The sequence below is a fragment of the Caretta caretta genome, chromosome 7 (genome assembly GCF_965140235.1).
Source record: "Caretta caretta isolate rCarCar2 chromosome 7, rCarCar1.hap1, whole genome shotgun sequence".
NCBI lineage: Eukaryota > Metazoa > Chordata > Testudines > Cheloniidae > Caretta > Caretta caretta.
The window spans coordinates 38,200,995-38,221,036 of NC_134212.1; the positions used below are offsets into that span (position 1 = coordinate 38,200,995).

The 20,042-nt window shown below is 40.6% G+C and overlaps 1 protein-coding gene across 4 annotated transcripts in view; it reads right to left on the reverse strand.

Moving 5' to 3' along the window:
* The window catches only part of SYN2 (synapsin II), a 418,695-nt gene that overhangs the window by 52,634 nt on the left and 346,019 nt on the right, over positions 1-20,042 (reverse strand). For all 4 annotated transcript variants that reach the window (XM_048857162.2, XM_048857163.2, XM_048857165.2 and 1 more), the window contains 4 exons: positions 17,703-17,765; positions 14,740-14,882; positions 10,823-10,897; positions 7,447-7,549 (listed from right to left, as the gene is read on the reverse strand). In XM_048857162.2, coding sequence (XP_048713119.1) covers positions 7,447-7,549; positions 10,823-10,897; positions 14,740-14,882; positions 17,703-17,765 — 384 coding nt within the window. The remainder of the gene's footprint in view (positions 1-7,446; positions 7,550-10,822; positions 10,898-14,739; positions 14,883-17,702; positions 17,766-20,042) is intronic.

A 20,042-nucleotide genomic window follows, 5' to 3' on the forward strand; every position in this document is an offset into this window, starting at 1 on the left:
TCTCCCTCTTTTTTATGGCAGCCTTTCAAGTATTTGAAGACTGCTATCATGTCCCCCCTTAATCTCCTCTTTTCTGAACTAAACATACCCAGTTCCTTCAGTCTTTGCTCATATGGCTTGCATTTCATCTCTTGATCATCTTTGTCAATTGCCTCTGGATCCTTTCCAGTTTCTCTATATCCTTTCTATACATTGCTGACCAAAATGGGACACAGTACTCCAGCTGAAGCCTAATCAATGCTGAGTAGAGCAGTACTATCACCTCCTGTGACTTGTATGCAATGCCTCTGTTAATGCAACCTAAAATTGCATTTCCTTTTTTTTTTTTTTTTTTTGGTAACAGCATTGCATTGCTGACTCATGTTGACGTTGTGATCCGCCACTACTCCCAAATCTTCTCAGCAGTGCTGCTGCCAAGCCTGCTATCCCCCATTCTGTATTTCTGCATTTGGTTTATCTTCCTTAACTGTAGCACCTTATATTTGTCTTTTGTTGAATTTCATTTAGTTGTTTATAGCCCAGTACTCCCAATTTATCAAGATCCCTCTGAATTTTAGCTCTATCCTCCAAAGTGCTGGCAACCCCTGCCCAGCTTTGTGTCATCTGCAAATTTGATCAAGATGCTCTCTATTCCTACATCTAGGTCATTAATAAAGATGTTAAACACCAGACCCAGAATAAATCCCTGCGGAAATCCACTGAGACCTCCCTCCAATCTGACATCATTCTATTAATAGTTATTCTTTGTTTGCGGTTGTTTAACCAATTATGTATCCAATTAATGGTAGTTCTGCCAAGCCCACATTTCTCCAGCTTATTTATCAGAATGTCATGTGGGACTGTGTCAAAAGCCCTGCTGAAGTCCACCACATTCCCTCTATCCATCAAACCAGTTACCCTGTCAAAGAAGTCAGAAGGTCTGTAGCTCCAGGGCAGCCCCACCATGCAGGTGAGCAGGTAACCAGCTAGTCTGAGAGTCTGAAAGCCCTGGGCCTCTGGTACAAGAGCAGTCCACATTGTGGGGCTGCCCCATAGCTGCAGAACCTGGCAGCTGCTGACTGAAATTGATACTGCTAATAGTGGCAGTGAACCTCACAAAAATGTCAATTACAGTCTGTAGCTGTTGGTCTTGGGAAGCACAGCTAGTTTTGGAAACACTATGTGTCAGTGTTTCTGCAACTAACATTTTTTTGGATTTCCAGTTTACGAGAAATTCTGAAATATCGACATTTCTTGCAACCTGGAAACCCCACATTTCAACCAGCTCTGGTTTCGAGGGGTCATAACTACATTTATTGCACACGCCAACTATAGAACATTGTTTCAACTTACTGTCATTTCTGGTCTCAGAGTTTTAGATCTAACTTTTTTCTCCAGAGAATATATGCAGAACACAATGGGCACACATACATCCTTCAAAAATGGATGCTGCAACAGAGCTTGCTCAAAAACAAAAAAGGTACATTTTTCATCAATTTTTTTTTAATTTGAGAAAATTGTGGGTAAAGATGATTTGTGGAAGTTTTGCCAAACTTCTCCCCACATTTTCATGACCAAATGTTTATATTTTTCACTGGAAAAAAATCAATTTTTCCCAAAATATTACTAGCTGTAATGCTGAGTCACAGATATAGGAATACATGCCAGCTTTTGAAGAGTACCACTCCAATAAGTGTGTCAGGATATGGCAAAGTAGATGAGTGCTGCCCCTTAGTTTCAAGAGCAGTGCAGCTGCAGAGATTAACTGATTTAGGCACCAGAGACAGCTGGAATGGTTTGCTGTCCACTCTTAATTAGTGGTTACATCAGCCTCTTCCAAAGATAGAGCCTGCTCCTAAGACAGGACACAAATTCAGCATTTTTTATTCTGGGGACAGATCTCCGTAACCACAGGGAATAATGCTTCTAATGGAATGTTGTTTGTACAGATGCTGAGGGAGAGGCAGAAGTGACTGCCAAACCCAGAGAATAGTATTTTTGAGCTGATGGAAGAGCGGGTGTTTCACTTACAAAGGGCCGCAAAACAAACAATCCATATTCTCTGTGAGGAGCCCTGAAGAAGGGGGTGGGAGTTGGGGTATAGCATGACAGATGTGTTGTAGTCCTGCAACACCAGTGGCAGTCAAGGTCAGCACTGCCAGAGAACAACTGGAGATACCACTATTGTTAGCCAGCCAGTCCCAAAACATTAATTGATGCCATTCTTGATCAGTTATATGAGGAAGGAATAGAAGCTGCTCCAATGTTAATCTTTTCTACTCAGTAAGTGCTAAGGAATAATAATTGTATTGGTTTCAGGAAGCAGCACCTTCCAAGCCAGGGGAAAAATCCTCCTGGAGGGTTGGTTAAAAAGGAGTGCCTGTGTCTGCATGGAGAGAAGGAAGTGCTGCTGGTGAGAAGTTTGACCTAACCCAGAAACCTAATATATCTAGAAATCTGTATTTTAAACTGTAATTGTTGATAGCCAAAGACATTGAAAACCATTTATAAACATGTGAAAGCAAAACATGAAATCCCATGAGGAAAAACTCTAAAAGAGGCTAATATTTGAAGATGAGGGTCTGTAGATTTTTCGTTTTCAGAATAAGACTTATTTCTTACTCCAAAATGCTAAGTGTCTGTAAATTTGCTTCAGTGTGCTTAGCACTTATGACATATTTCTGTCCTTATGAATTCAGTGTATTTCAAAAATACTTCCATATTATTTATGATCACTCACATCACTGGTACAAAACAAGTATGCTAATAATATTACATGCCCAGTTAGGAGGCTTTAAAATGCAAATAATTAGCTGTTTGTTATGGAAAATGTGCCAAACAACAGGAGAACCACATTCAATCCACCTACCTGTATAAGAGAAAACTATTTCAGAACAATGAAGAATAGCTTAGCCTTCTTTAGACTTGGATAAAATATCAAAGAAATAACACTTGCATACAGTGAGCATGCACAGGACTAAATCATAAATAATGGATCTCTTTAGAAAAGGTGCTTTAAAAGTACAGCTAGAACATAAAGTTCATGAGACATAACATGGTGTCAGCAGTTTGTATCTGATTCTGGTACTGTCTATTGCTTAAAGATTTTGAGGACTGAAAAGAAGCAGAGCTTTAAATCATGAAAATCTGAAATGACCATCCACAGCACAAAACAAACCAGCTAAATTACCAGGGGAATATGATTAATGATAACAGCATATAAAATGAAAAGCGATGGGCAATATGAAATTCGGTAATCAGCTTCCAGAGGCCAGAGCTAGTGTTATTTTCATAAGACATACAATTATAATAATAATTTAGAGTTGGTTTTCTTTCAGCATAAAAGTCAAGAGGTAATGCACCTAGTACCACGGATATCCTGATATTGTGAGTCTCTGCTTACATATGTCCCAAATCATGAACCTTGTATTATACAGAGGGTATCTCCCTAGAACAGTTGTTCTCAAACTTTTGTACTGTTGACCCCTTTCACATAGCAACAGAGGTGAAAGTAAGCCGGTATGCCCCAGGCCCTTTAAATTGCCTCCAGAGCCCTGCTGCTGGAGCCCTGGGGTAGCGGCTGCAGGGCTCTGACGGCTATTTAAAGGGCCTGGGGCTCCCCTGCTTCTACTGCCCCAGCCCTTTAAATAGCCTCCGGATCCCCGCCGTTGCCACTCCAGGGCTCCGGGGGCTATTTAAAGGGCCGGTGCGGTAGAAGCAGGGGAGCCGCAGTCCCTTAAATAGCCCCCAGAGCTCTGGGGTAGCGGGGGCTCCAGGGGTTATTTAAAGGGCCAGGGCTCCAGCTGCCTCCGCCGCCCCGGTCCTTTAAATAGCCGCTAGAGCCCCGCCGCTCCCCCAGGGCTCCGGTGGCTAATTAAAGGACCGGGGCAGTAGAAGCAGGGGAGCCCCGGGCCCTTTAAATAGCGCTGGAGCTCCAGGGGGCTGCTGCTGCTACCCCGGGGGGGGGGAGAAGGAGGGGGGGCACTTACCTTACAGGGTGGGCTGGGGCTGGCTCTGACCCCCTCAGCCCCGCCCCTTCCACCCTAGGCCCCACCCCTTCCAGGGGCCAGAGCTGGCCCCAGCGTACTGGTAAGTTGCTTGACTTACTTTCACCCCTGCATAGCAAGCCTCTGAGTGCGACCTCCCCTTATAAATTAAAAACACATTTTTATATATTTAACACCATTCTAAATGCTGGAGGAAAAACGTGGTTTGGGTTTGAGGCTGACAGCTCATGACCCCCTGAGGGGTCCCAACCCCCAGTTTGAGAACCCCTGGCCTAGACAGAAAGTGTGTATTTACAAAGGACCCAGTCTTCCTGTCTGAGAGGATGTGTTTGTTGAAGGGGTCCTAACATTGCATCTGAATTTGACTTAAGTGTACCTATGTTTTTTATACATTGTGTGCGCATTGTGTAGTGGTCTACTATTTTAAAAGTCAGAATTTGTATTATCTTATTGTATTGGGTGCAAGTGTGTTTATACAGTTTGACATTTAAAAAGTCAGCATTTACCCTCTGTTATCAAACCATGTCTGAGACACCACAGGTTTCCCCCTATCCTAAAGTAGGCAATCTTTGTGGTATCTCAGAACAACTGTGCGGTAAATGTTGACTTTTTAATAGCGATCACTACAAGTTTATAGGAAATCACAGATTTTACATATATCATGAACCTGATCTTCTAGAGCAGTTCTACATCTGAATGGATAATACAACTTTTAACAATCAATGCTGATGAACGTGTCACCATTTCCAAAACAATTCAGCTGACTCTGTAGAGTAGCAAAGAATTACCATACTTCTATCAGTTCTGTAATTTCAGTGCAGTGTCTATTATGTATGATATTTTTAAATGGTCCTTAAGTAGGCTCACTACTGTTGATTAGATTTTTTTCGAAAAACAGGAGTATTTCTGGTGCAGATGGCCAGGGCATGTGCTCAAAAGGAGGAAGAAAAATGAAGTACTGTGCATGTCTCTTATGAGATTTTCAGTCACAACTTTTTTTTAATCAGTGAAAACATTTTTCAGACCGGTCACAGGCACTGGTCCTCATCTAGAAAGGTACTGAGTGCATGCTAACTTCAGTGGGAGGTGCTTACCATTTTGCAGGTTTTGCACAGAACCTTGCATGATTGTGCTCTAAGTCCATGGTAAACTGTAAATTCAAGCACTATCCTCTATTTTGAATTAGCAGAAGATCAAAAAGGAGATTTTTTTTTTATAAAGGGAAAATGTACTTCCACAAGCTTACAATCGGCCAGCTTAACCAGCTTTATAGAAACTTAATAAAATTGAAATTACTGCATTGCTGAAAACAAGCATGGCAGACTTCAACTAAACAGGGAATATTTCAGAGAGAGTTGCAGTATACGAGGAAGTGAAAATAGGGGGTTAGAATGGAATGGCATTCATCCTGCTGGATGTGTACAGAGTTGTTTTGATGTGGCCAAGCATATTGTCTGAGGAAACAGGAGCTCTACAGTTTACATTCTTCAAGATGTGAGGGAGCTACTACTGATGAACTCTAATTTTTGAAGAGTACAGCACCGAGTTTGATCCTGCGAGCTTCTGAGCACCCTCAACTACTACTGATGTCAGTGGGAGTCGTGGGTGCTTAGCAGTAGACAGTGATGACAAATGAATTTTAATTGCATTTTTAAGCAGCTATATGTATTTTCTTCTTTTGGAATCTCACAAGCAGCACACAAAAGACCAAACCTTTTGCTTTTACTTAGAAATGGATACCATGATCCGTGAGAGGACAAAACCAGAACCTCTGTCTGGATACCAGTGTACTTTGTTAGCTTTGTTAGCTTGGATAAAACCACCCTTGCTTTTGTTTTTGCAAAATCAGAACCTGACCGGGGCAGGGGCTTGAGTAAAATGGAACTGGGATCCTCAGGGCAGACTGTCCTGAGATGCTGAAAGCATCCTGCGTTGTTAGATTGTAGTGGAGTGGATTGGCCGCCCACAGACCCAGAGTGGGAGGAGCCCCTCGTTGAACCCTGGTGGGCGGAGCCATGCCACACTCAACCCTCTCACCAGAAGTCAGTGGACGGGACCGGAAGTACAAAAGGCATGCCAGAGAACTCCGTGAGGAGGCAGCTGCCGGAGGAGCCTGACACCTCCTGTGAGCTCCCGAGCTGGGAGGCCACTGCAGACCCCGAGGGAGCCGAGGACTGGCCTGGACTGCCAGGGCCACTTACAGACCCTAGCACGGAGGAGTGCAAACACGGACAGAGGCCTTCTTCCCCGACAACCAGGACGACCCTCTAAAGCCAGGTACACCCTGAGGGGGAGTTGGGAAGTGGGCCAGGGGTAGCCGACCCCTGTCTGGCTGCAAAGCTGACAGCAAGCGAGTCAACGTGTTGCGGTCAGGATCCCCGCTGACCCAGTGGCAGACCACTCTGCCGCTGCTAGGGCCCTAGGCCAGGACGCAGTGGAGTGGGTGGGCCTGCTTCCCGCCTGCCACCCCAATCTGTGGGTGGCAGTCTCCCCCTCTCTTAGGCAAGAAGCCAGTGCTTGTCAGCCCTCCGCCAGAGCTAGGAGGCCCGACTGTTTGCTGCTCAGCCTGAGTGCAGGCCTGAGCCCTTTAGACTCTCTACTGCCCTGCCCCGATCAAGGGCCTGGGCTAACTGGCTGTTCGCTGCCCGGCTTGAGTACAGGCCTGAGCCCAAGACTCTTTGCTGCCCCGACCAGGAGCTGGGGCTCCGTGACTGTGTTTGTTGTTTGGCCCTGATCACAGGCCCGAGCTCATGTCTCCCATTGCCCCACTGATTCCCCACATCAGGCGACCCCCGGAGACATAGTGGGGTGGACTGGCTGCCCACAGACCAGGAGGGGGAGGAGCCACTCCCTCCAACGGACTACATAGATAAATAATCTGTGATGGCTTTTTTGGGGGGTAGGGTGGGGGTAAATCAAATGATCAAGAGCCATCAGGTCTAGAAACTCCTATATCATTTTGAAAAACCCAGCAGTGTCTTCTAGCAATGATGGTTCATGGGGTATCAGACCTGAAAATTGCAATTTAGGCTGAAAAAAAGGCACACAGTGAAAACAACGTTCTTAATTTGCCTTTCCATGTAAAGATATACTTTTGTTGGTGTTCCCTTGGGATAGTGCTGTACACAAATCTTACTCCAAAGTAATATTGGTGAGCCCATTTAGGAAGGAAAGTTTAAGAGTTGGGAAAATATGACATCTCCATTTGGTTTTGTTTGTGTAGTGTGTGTACATTTCCTCAGACACTAGAAAACATTGCTCTATGATATGGTTACATTTTCCAGCAAGCTGTTCCCCGAACTTGGTTATGGGGTCTTGCATTATGACTTAAACATTGTTAAATACACTACATCCTCAAATGCAAACAACCTGAACTGGATACCTAAATCATAGGTAAAGTGGTTTTACTTAGGTTTTTTAACAAGGAAATGCTTACATTGACAAGTATGGCATATCTTACCTCAAAAATATAATCCTTTCCATCCTTGCCATGTACAGCTTTGACAGCACAGATATCCAAACCCCCAAACATTTCAGAACAGGTGTCAACCCAGAGCTTGTACCTGTTGTGTAGAAAAAATAGTTCCCATCAGTATAAAATCAAGTCAAGTCCTCATTATTATATAGGCCTAATTTGATAGTTTGTTAGCTGGACAGTTGTTTTAAATTCACTATTCTCCTGAGTCTGTCAGCTTTACTGAATTTTCATTTACTATAGTAGTTTCTTCGAAATACTAGCCCAGTGTCCACTAGGCACAGTGTTGTGGTGTCACAGAGGAGCTAGCTCCCTATTTCTTGAGCTGGTGATATACTGGCCCTAGCTCCAGCATAGTTTAGAATACCCTTAAGGCTGATCGAAACCATGAATACTGGTACCTGCCCCTAAACCATGAATATTGGTCATCCATCATCTGACAGTAGCTGGAGCTCAATAGCATTCCAGCCATGGTTCTTCTGTCTTTCACATGCTCTTTATGCTCAGGCCAAGAGTGGGTGGTGCAGCTACTTATGCTGGTTCTACACCAGCCAAGGACTCCCCAAAAGGCTAAATCATCAGCTGCTGAGATCTAGCCAAATTCTGAACCTTCTTTGCTGCTGGAGTGGTGCCAAGGAGCCAAAGTGAGGTAGACAACTGGGGCCACTCTAAATCTGTGTACATGAGCAGAGCTCCAAATACGCTGTTACGTAACTGTTGCCTGACACTGGCTCCGCTGCTTCTTAATTCTGGCTATTCTTACTATTCTATCAGGAAAGCTAATATCTGTTTTGAAACATGGGAGTGTCTTTATCTTCAATATTTTACTGTCCATAAATGTATTCAACATGGTCAGTGATAGGTTATGAAGAAATCATTTAAAAGTAAACCAACACAATGAGAATGGACAATAGAATTTTAAAGGATGTTTCAAAAAAGCTATAGAAAGGATATAATTATCTGCTAAATTCTGTCGGGTTTTGGAATAACATTTCTGGAACTATTTTGGTTTAATGCCCATTAAACTATTATATTTTATAAGACTTTTCTATATGGAGTGTTCTATTGATTTTGTGTTCCTTACCTCAAATATTTTAGATAGTGTAATATAGTAAGTTAGGCCCTTTTTAGACTCTTAAGCACATTACCTCTTACATTACATTTTATTTATAACCTTGTCTTTGCTGGCACAAAGGTAAATTTTTATAGTGCAATAACTAATGTGTGATAGTTATTTCTCTGTAAAATCCAAAGTGGAGACAAACCACTTCTAGTGTTACCACTTCTAGTGGTAGCTAGGTGAGGTCAGCACTATACTTCCATCCCCTCCCTCCCACCTGGGGATGACTAGTTTACTTCACAGTAATATAAAAGTGCCTAGTCTCCACTATGTGTTTATTGTGGGATAGCTAATATGTGTAAACACACTTTTTTTTTTGGTCAGGGAAGATGTAGCCTCACTTTCTGAAAGGACAGAGGAGCATTTCAGCTCACTTTCACTTCCCCCTCAGAGTACAGAGCTATCACTGCCATGCTGAGGGATCTGTCTACATCAGGGGTGGGCAAACTTTTTGGCCCAAGGGCCACATCTGGGTATGGAAATTGTATGACAGGCCATGAATGCTCACAAAATTAGGGGTTGGGGAGCAGAAGAGGGTGAGGGCTTCAGCTGTGGGTGCGGGCTCTGGGGTGGGCCAGAAATGAGGAGTTCAGGTGTGGGATGGGGCTCCAGGTTGGGGTACGGGTGGAGGGGGTTGAGGGCTCTGGGGTGGGTGCTCTGGGCTGGGACCAAGGGGTTCGGAGGGTGGGACGGGGATCAGGGCTGGGGCCTGGAGTTGGGGTACAGGAGAGGGTCAGGGGTGCAGGCTCCAGGCAGTGCTTACCTCAAGCAGGTCCTGGAAGCAGTGGTATGTCCCTCATCCGGCTCCTATGCAGAGGCATGCCCAGGCGGGTCTGCGCACTGCCCCATCTGCAGGCACCTCCCCTGCAGCTCCCATTGGCCACAGTTGCTAGCCAATGGGAGCTGTGGGGGCAGCGCTTGGGGCCAGAGCAGAGTGCAGAGCTCCCTGGCTACCCCTCTGCATAGGAGCTGGAGAGGGAACATGCTGCTGCTTCTGGGAGCTGCACGGAGCCATGTCATACATGGAGCAGGGCAAGCCCCGGACACCACTCCCTGGCAGGAGCTTGAGGGCTGTATTAAAACATTTGAAGGGCCAGATGCGGCACCCAGGCCATAGTTTGCCCACCCCTGGTCTAGCTGGAAGGGGGCAGGCGCTGGACAGCAGGGAGCTGTCATTCCTCATCTCACTTTGTTTTCATCCTTGTAGAAAAGGCTGACTTTCCTGTGTCTGTCAATTCACAAGTGGGAATGCGTGACTGTAGCTTCCAGACTCAGAGAAACTGAAGGGAAAAATGTTATCATTAGTGAAGAAACTTTATTTTACCTTTTCACCACCTAACCACACTACAAAAAGGTGAAGATCTTTTAGCATCATGGAAACAAGGATAGGACATTTTTACTGTGCATAATTTGTTTACCTTCAAACAATGGCAACAGTTACAGAAGTAGAAAGAAGAAAAATCTCACAGCCGCAGTAAGACTCCAGAACTCTGTTTTCAGGGGACAGAGGCCTAGGTACAGCTGAGGAACATACAAAAGTGAGCAATATCAGAGTACTGGGGCTAAGCTCAAACTGGTATGGAAGGGAAGAAAGAGCTTGATAGGGCTGTAGGAAGGGTTGCTTGATGGGTAGAAGAAGGAAGCAGTGGTGAACCTAACAAAACACCTGGACTGGTGTCATGGGAGACACCTCAGTACATCCCAGCAGCTGAGAAGAAACTTAGTGTAGTGTAGAGGTCTCAAGAGGGAAAGAATATGCCATTCAGCAGGGCTACAAAGAAGAAAATGCTTTGTGTGTCTGAAATTAAGACCAACCTGTTTGGTTGCACAGGAAAAGAAACTTTGCCCAAGCTAAAAAAAATATATGGATGGATGAAGGAGAGAAAAAGTACAATATACCAGGAGGAGAAGTCTGCTGGGGAGAAGAGGAGAAATGCATCAGAAGAAATGACTAGTGGACTAATGCTGTGGTGGTGAAGTGCCTGAATAGAATCCTGACTGGCTTGACGGTGAGTGCATAGATTTAGATTTAGGAATCTAAATAAGGATGTGGGAGCTTACCTTTAAGGCACTCACTATTTGGAAAACCTTGGCCATATTATCTCAATGAATTTTTCAAAAGGAACTCTTGGACCTTCAGTTAACACTACTTGCACTAACATCAGCCATGGGAATTTTTAATTAATTTAAAATGAAAATTATTTAAATTTCTAATTAGTCCATACATGAGGCTACACTTACCTATCTGACATAGCGATTTGTTCCAACATTGCAGAGCCAGTGTTTGTCTTCCAGTTTCCAGATATGGAAGTCCTCCTGAGATAAAAAAAATTACAGACACAATATTAACTGAGTACCTATTGCACACTTACATTTATTGTCAATAAACTGAACAGATATCTTCACCATCTGTCTTAAGTTGCTCTTATTTTCACACTACTATGATACCAATGGTTACCTCTGTTTCTCTCCTCCTGCTGCTTACCATATAACGTCCACACTGAAGAATTCAACTGATAACATAAGTCTCAGTAAAACATCATGCATACATTTTATAAAGTATGATAATGGCAGTTCCCCATGCCTTGTTGCCTGTTCACTTTCATAACTGTTGTGACAACTGTTGGTTAGTGGTGAGATCAGTAAGACTATTATGAAATTGCAGCTACCAGGGGTGAGTATGGATGCACCAACATTGTGAACTAATTCTAAATGCATAGCAAATAACAGGAGACAAAGAAAGCTTCACGTCCAGATATCAAATCCATCCCAAACTTTCATTTTAGCCAATTATAGAGTTAGGCCCTAACAGTGATATTCAGATGCATATTTTGAACCACTCCAAGGTTCAGGACTGTTCAGAGTCATTGTTCCAGTTTGACCCTAATCAAGATAGACTCTACCTGTGAAATCTGGATTTAGCTTCAGGCCCTGATTCTGGACCCTTCTCTAATTTAATGTAATTTAATTTATCTTTTATTCCTAATGATGTCATTTTAAAGCTCATTAACAAAAGCAATCATTTACCATCTCTCTTTTGGTGTCTATAATAGATCATCATCATCACCACTATATTTTATAAATGAGTACCTTTTACAACATTTTGGCTTTTTAAACCAACGATGATGAATAGTACAGAGAAGAGGAATGCACTCTGTAATTGTAAAGACTGTATTAGAAATGGGCAAAGGATACAAACAGTCTAAATTATGACCTTTTGTTTCCTGCTGGCAAAAGAACAGCAACACCTGTAATTTATGAGAGTGAATTACAGTGGCACTAGGCTTGTCTCCATCTTTCTATAAACCTAATTATGAGCTTGGGAAGAGGTATCAATCCACAGAGTAAAAGATTTTAAAATATATTAATTGAACAAACAGATGTACTAATTATGTATTAATCAGGGAATCAAGTCCTAGCACATTAGAGTGCATTACACTTGTGCCTATCATATATTTTCAGCTCATATCCATCTTTGTGAAGTTTGAAGAGAAGCAATGTCTTAAAAGAAACAAAGAATGAGAGATTAATATAACACTTTCTACTAGCTCAAGTATAAAAGGCTTTTACTCCCCTCCAGTTTGATGAAAAATCACTTGCATTTCTATTCTGGCCAGTGACTTCTCTCCATGAAGAGGTACATAAATTACCATACACTGTACTTGCAATGCTGATGTGGTGTTTTGATACTACAGTACAGATTATTACTTTAGACTGATGTGAACACTACACATTAGTTTTGTTGTTCTTTTGGTCAGAGAATTATGAATTCAATGTGTGTTGCTTTTGGAAAGAGAGGGTGGGGATTTAAGATTAGTTGGTACTTTTGTACATATCTGTATGTTTTCATTGTGCTCCACCCTTTTTAATTATATTTCCTTGAAGTCAGATGTAATGAATCCTGTACTGGTAGTTGTGTGTGTGTCATGAAATCTTTTGAGGAGCTGTGGTATTTGGAGTGATCCAACACTGCATTTTGTCTATAATCGCCACTGACAAATGTTAAACATCCCTTTTTTTGTGAGTCATGGATCCAGATTATACCACAATTTCCCACAGAATTACAACACAGAAGCTCTTAATAACACTTTTTAAACTACAAAAACAAATGTTTTGCTGGTATTTTCTGTGGTGGCTCTTTAAGTACTCTGTTTCTGTGTCATAGCAGAAAATGAGAACCAGCTGTAGAACAAGATACTCTGACAAAACTTATATGAATGCATATGAGGTGTTGTACAGTGATTTGGTAAATCGCCTGTTTTTCATGTTGCTTTAGAGTATATAGCAATAGATTAATATTTCTTCATAAGAATCTAGGGGAATAACAGCTAGGCTCACAGTGTTCAGACACAATTCCCTACCTTGGAGAAAATGGAGATTTTAAAAAAAGTCTGAGGAACATACCACCATTTTAATTCAGTTTTTGAGGTCTGTTTTCCTATTTGCATTTTCAGAGTAAAAAAAAAAGCGTTAAATGTGGTAAATAGCATGAGTGAGACTCCTAAGAGAATTCTGGTCTTCAGTCAATCCAACAAATCTAGGGCTCAGTGCTGTGAAGCACAGAGTGCTTTAAACTCCTATCAACTTCACTGTTGATGAGGTGCAACACCTCAAAGAAGGAGCAGCTCACCACCTTGTACTATTGAACCATCAAATTGCTCATACGGACTCTGCTTCTGCTGGTCCTGCAGTGGTTTGTGTCATAACCATTCAGCAGTTGTACCTTACTGCTAAAACTGTGCTCTTTCGGAGCCACCAGTTGAAAGATACTGATAAGGAGGTCCGATGGGTACAAGTTGTATCGGGCCACAGTTGTTTTCATATAGGGCTATGGTTGTTTTCAAATTCTTAAGCATCTACCTTAAAACTGGTAACTGTAGCTGAAGATTTTGTAAAAATGCTTAAAGCACTTTATTGACATTTTGCTGAAATTTTATTATAAGAATTATCTTCGGGAAGGATTTCCAAGAGACCCAGCTTTGGTCCCAGTGAGTATTTTCTGTTACAGAAGTTCATTTGCTATTTGTTTCTTTTTCCTGTGTTTTTGTATTCTTGCATAATTCAATACTTTGTGTGTTAATGCAGCATTTTCTGAAACAAATGGTAGAGTTGTGTTAATCTCAGTGTTTCTGGTTTGCCCAATAAAAATTAGGAGTTAGGCTGTACTTTAGCTCAAATATAGCAATAAATAAAAAAAATTAATGTACAAGAATTCCTTCACCTTTCCAAAAATATGGGAATCCCTATGTGCATACTACATATATTGTGTCCATTGCATCAACAACTGAATTATGGGTAACAAATTTATGTCTAGATCATGCAGTGACCCCTGGAAAGACAGAGCTGTGAGCACCCACTTCAAGCTCTACTGACATCAGAAGAGCTCTATGTACATCTGTCTAAAGGTCATTGCAAGATTGGGGCCTCAGTTATATCAGTTGCAGTTAGAATGAAATATTCTGTGCCATTAGTCAAGAGTTATACATTCAGGTCTCTCTGTGAATGAAAATGACCTAAAGTTGTCTCAAAGCTTTTTAATAATAAAATTGGGTCTTGTTGCTGAAGGGATTTAAAAAGTCACCTATAAAACAATCAGACCCCACTTCTTGTTGTTGGTTCCCTGAAACTATTTTGAGAAATTGCTGTGGAAGAGTTGACCCACATGGGAGTTGTAGGTAACCATTCTGCAATGTCCTAAGCATGTGTTTAATTACTCCCTTCTCTTTTCTCCCTCCAAAAAATAATTAGAAAGTACTTTGCCATCTTTTAAACCATTTGAAGTAAAGTCCATTTTGTCCTCTCCACAAGACCCCTTTTAATTTCCATTTTTTATAACCTCTGTATGCTTTCCATTCGAAATATCATTTATTTTATTCTCTCAGAGCATTTCCATTGTTATTTCTGTAACAAACAGAGTTCAACAAAATGCATTATTAATATAAACATGAAACAGCTGAGATATTTTAACACTTAAAAGCTTTTGAAATAATTGAAAATGTCCATCAACAAATTTAAAAAAGGCTAAAATACCTTCCTCCCAGAAGTGCTGATAATAAGGGACTATTTAAAAAGAGGCATTAGACTTCAATCAAGTGAACTTTGGTGCTGCTTTGTAAATATTGAAATCAGAAAATAAAAGGAAATATTTTTTGGCTCACATGTATGCTTTGTAGTTACTGCCTATCTTTTGGATCCTGATGTCGTATTTGGAGTCTATGAAGGGTTCAGTGGTGGCGTAGGTTTGGGTAAGTGCTACCACACTGGCTATGTCCTGAAAATCGTAGTGGTTGTCTACCTTAACCTGTTGTCATAACACAAACAGCAGGAGGAAGAGAAAAACAACAAGAATAGTTAAGCATGTAGTGTAAAATGCAATTGCAAATGACTCCTGTGAGAAATATTACTTTTTATAGTGTCAGCTTACAAAACAAAGAATGGATAATTTATCTGATCTGTAAAAAAAGCTATAGTTGTCAAAACTAGAATATGGTAAAAATATTCCTGCAATAAGCTGTGTAATTTCTAGCCAGAAATGTAACCTTCACTGTTGTAGAAGGCAATCATCAAGTATCGACATTACATTTTGTTTGTTGGAAACCCTTTTAAAATACTGATGTTTATTTCTGTGTCACATAAACGATCTCTAGGAATAGTTCTTTATAGGTAATTTATTGTAGCATTTTGGCATTTTAGTTTTAAGGATGCAGTGAACAGTACTTCTGTGTGGGATGGATCAGTTATAATAAGAGGAAGGAAGGAAGGAAAGGAATACAAAAGCCCAACCAAACCAAACAAGAAAAACCTAATTGCATTATCTGCCCATGAATTTTGAAGTCTGTTTATACCATTGTGTGTCAAGACATCTCACCAGACTGGGAGATGTTTTTTAAAGGATTGAATTCTATAGTCTTAATCCAATATGGTTCAGCTCTTTCTGGCCTTCAGGAATCTTCATTAGAACCTGAAACACAAATTGTTGCTTATAGGACTTCATATTTAATTTTGAGATAAGTAAATACACCTACTGGGTATTTAGTATCTATGTTGTACTTTTAAATAAGGTGACAGGCATACTAATGAAGATTTTGAGGGATAATGTGAAAACTGAATGTGTGTAAAAGCATGTGTTGGGTGTACACAAACTTTACATCAATCTTGTTTTAAAAATGTTTTGATAGTCAGGAACCAGTCCTCCAAGGTCCTAAGTGTTCTGAACTGAACTGAGGCTCAATAAATGCTGAGGGAATACATCATCTGACAAAAATAGATCAATATCTTGAAGGATGAGTCCATAGTTTTTTAAGGTGTAACCCTGTATATCAGAAGAATGTGAGTGCAGTAACTTGCACAGTGGGGCATATCCTGCTCCAACTGAAATCTATGGGAATTTCACCACTGACTCAGTGGGAATTGGACCAAGCTCAATGTTAACTATAAGTGCCTGGATTCAAAGCCTGTAGCTTTGATGTCAAAGCAGCCCATTATATTATCACAACTTTAGCCATTTCCATCAACTTTTGGATTTAAACGAAAATGTTATCCAACAAACTGGAACATTTTATAGGCCAAATTTAATGGTGATGGTTCGGAATCTGTGTAAATACAGTACGTCCCTCAGCCCACTCTGCTTCCAGCAGCTCCCATTGGCCTGGAGCAGCAAACCGCGGCCACTGGGAGCCGCGATCGGCCAAACCTGCAGACGTGGCAGGTAAACAAACTGGCCTGGCCCGCCAGGGGCTTTCCCTGCACAAGCGGCGGAACAAGTTTGTATCTATCTATAGCAGTGGTTCCCAATGTACTAATGCCAAAGTCTTGAAAAAATGTTATGGTATAAACACTTAAGTGGGAGTTGCATGCATATATTTAAGAACAGTATTTGGCCACTATGGTGGAAAAATTATGAATATATGGAAAAAGTTAGATGGTGTAGAAAAAATCCCATTAAAGAACCAATGTAGGTGGGAGAGGAGGAATAATGGAGTTACTAAGATTAAAAAACCCTCATACAAAGAGGTGTTGATAAACTTTCCCCAAATCAACATAGTAAGAACATCCAGGATGGTAAAGTAACAATGTGGAGAAGATAAAAAGGTTCCTGGTTTTGTTTTTTAAATTCAAGTATATTTTATAGACCTCTTAAAAAGAGAGATTGGTTGCTTAAGCCAATCAACTCCTAGTAAGGATGTTTAAGCAATTACGTTGTTCAGTCATGGGATATTTGTTTGTGTCCATAATTTTTGTAGTAGGTGAGGTTTCTTGTGTACAGGAGGCTCAGAGCTATGCAAAATGTTAAATATCAAGGAAATTAAATAATTTCCTTAACAAATCCGAAATGCAAAGATTGCACATTTATTGACTAAAATATTTTAAATGACAAAAATCAATTTTCTACTATTCAATGGCTGATATTTCATTCATAGAATTTTTGGAAATCCAAGGGGATAAGTGTTATTTGATGACACTCTGCCGTTGTTCAATCCTTTTTAATCTGAAGATCTCTTAGCACTTTGGAAATGTCTACCAATTGAGTACCTGCACCCATTGACATCAGTGGAAGCATAATTGAGCTATACAATCAAACCACCATTGTGAGATGTAAGTGATACAGAAATTGCTTCACCCACCAGCGAAATGCAGTTGCCTCTGGATTGAATGCAGCGAGTGTGTGCAACTCTACAGGACAGGAAATGAAGAAAAATACTGTATCCAATTGAAACTACTGTGGGAATTTAGGAAGCTGTAGGAGAATTTATTCACCAGATTCTCAGACCTGCAAATATTTACTTGTGCTTATAAACCTGACTTTTCAGGTAGTTCTGCTGCAGGCAACAGAATTATCATATAAGGCCCTGATTCAGGAAAGCATTTGAGCATGTGGTTAAGTCCCTCTCTCAAAGGTCAGAATTTAAGATGTCTGGGGATGTAAGCATATGCTTTAGTACTGTCCTGAATAGGGACCCAAGTAACGCTTTGCACAATCAGGACCCTGAGTTGGAATCTGGCCAGCACACAAGTTTTAACACCTACTGTGGAGAAGTTTATATATTTTAATATTTAGACAATTAAAATGTAGACTAGCACCAGAAAACCCCTATCATGTATATATAAATAGCACCTGCACCTTTCCCATGCCTGAATGAGCATGTCCAATCTTCACGACAACAGGAAACGTTGGCAGTGTTAACTAAGAGGGGAAGAAAAGAAAAACAATATTAATTTAACTGACCATTGACGTCATGAACATTTTAATATTCATGAAAATAACAACTTCTGAAGTAGCTGTTCAGGATTCATTAGAACTTTTTTCATCCTGGTTTAAACTTGCCTGCATATCTTCATCTGTCAAACTGACGTTTGCAAGAACATAATCGTTACTATGTTACACTACTCTCTGTCCCATGTAGCTTTAGTTTATACAACACAACAAAAAATGCAGTCAAACAGCTCTTCCCATGCAGATATTTTAGAAGTATCCATGGATTGCTCAGATATTTAACTTGAACCCAAGGGTTTGTTTAAACAGAGCTGGGCTACATTATGAATAACATGCCCGTACAACATCTTAGATAATTGCATAATCAAAAGCTACATTCCAATTTCAGAAGATAAAAAAAATTATCTGAAGAAGTTTGAAACTTCATTTATTGCAAAGCTCTGCTGAGAAAAAACTTCTTCATAATAAAGATACACCCACAACACTCTAACTCAGTTTAGGATTCCAAACACAGAGAAGACCTTTATCCTCACAGCATGTAGCATTAAAAACAACATTTGCCACTCTCCAGTTAGAACTTGATTTGGAGAGATGCTGAAAGATGTGTACCTTCCATTGATAACAGTCATTCTCATGTCTCTCAGCCTGCTCAGATTCAACGGCAGAAGATCTCCTCCAGGTGACTACAAATAGCTGGGAGGGTGGAGATTGGATTTTAATGGCACCCTCTGTACCTGTAAGTTGAATTTCTAACTTAAAACCCCAGGGTTAGCATCTGGGCTTCCCATTATATATTTGATTGGCAAGCCAGGTAATTTTTGGTGCTCATAAGGACAGTGATCTCAAAGCATGAGAAGAGTATGAGAGCCAAATCCTCTTTGTTAAAGAGGGCACTTCATCTCTCATGGATTTCAGTGCTCCATCACCAAAACTGGTTCGTACCATGCTCTGCATGTGTGTGTGTTTGAGGGGAGGAAGAGAGAAGACTCATATTTTCTCAGAACCCATCAAACCAAGGGAGAATAAAGCAAAATGCCAGAAATGAATAGTACACTTCTACACCACACCTTGCAGGGTGGATAAAAATAAATGATTTTAAAAAAACAAACATTTAAATTAAAAAAATCCATTTTTTAAAATCAGATCTTTTTGATAAAATGCATTTTGAGGAAAAAAACCCTATCTAAAGCTACATTATAGCTCAAAGATATCTCATCATGGAATAGGGATTATAAATTCTAATTCTATAGTAAGAGACAATGTATTCATGTAATGTTTAAGAAAAGTTTTGTAAATGAGTTCCAATAGTTCATAGATTAGGGACCCAATCTTATGGGGTTCCAGGGGCTTCTGTATAGATTATTTAGGTTAATCTTTTTATCTACTTTATGGAACTCATATGCTCAGTCTAGAAGATACCATCAGAGATGCTTAGTTTTGCAGTTCTCAAACTGTGGATTTGTGCGTCCAGAGATAACATGCTTGTTAAGAGCAAAAATGTTTTAAAATAAATAAATAATATATAGATGTGAGAAATAACAGATCTCAACTCTATTGTCCCTCTGCAAATTTGTGTACACAGAGTCAATCCCTTACCTCTCTCTAAAAGTACAAAGTTTCAAAAAGTTGAATGAACAGAAGATTGTTGGGCGTGGAATAGATCTGGACAAGAAGAAGAAGTCTGGAGATAAATGTGAAGAAGGGAGGACAGGCAGTAGAAACAAAAGTGAAACTGTTTGAGCAGCATATTCCAAAAGTCTTGAGGTCTCTGAGTGTAGCCTTCATTGATTTGAGATCTATCATACAGTTCTCTCACAGAAGGGAAAACCTATAATGGCAGTAGGCTGTAAAAGAAACCCAATTTGGGAATATTTTAATGAAGTTCCTTTACCTGTGGATAAGACAGACATGCGTGCAAAATGCAAACAGTGCAACAAAGAAATGCAAGGCCTGGTTTTCCGAAACAACATCATGAGAAGTATTCCTTCTTAGGAGGAAGCTGCGTTGAAGATGATGAAAGGAACATGCCTGAACATGCAGGATCTTCAGGTTGGTAAACGTTTTTATTTCATACTTCTTTCTTAAGGACTGCCTGTCTTCCTTCTGGACTGTTCTTGAATTCTCATGTTTGAGCAAAAAATATAGTTGTTACTCTATGGTACTATCATTTTAGTTGCAGTTGTGATACAAAATAAATAGGTTAAATAGGCAGATATTTCTTTTACAATTTTACCTTTAAAGTAGTAC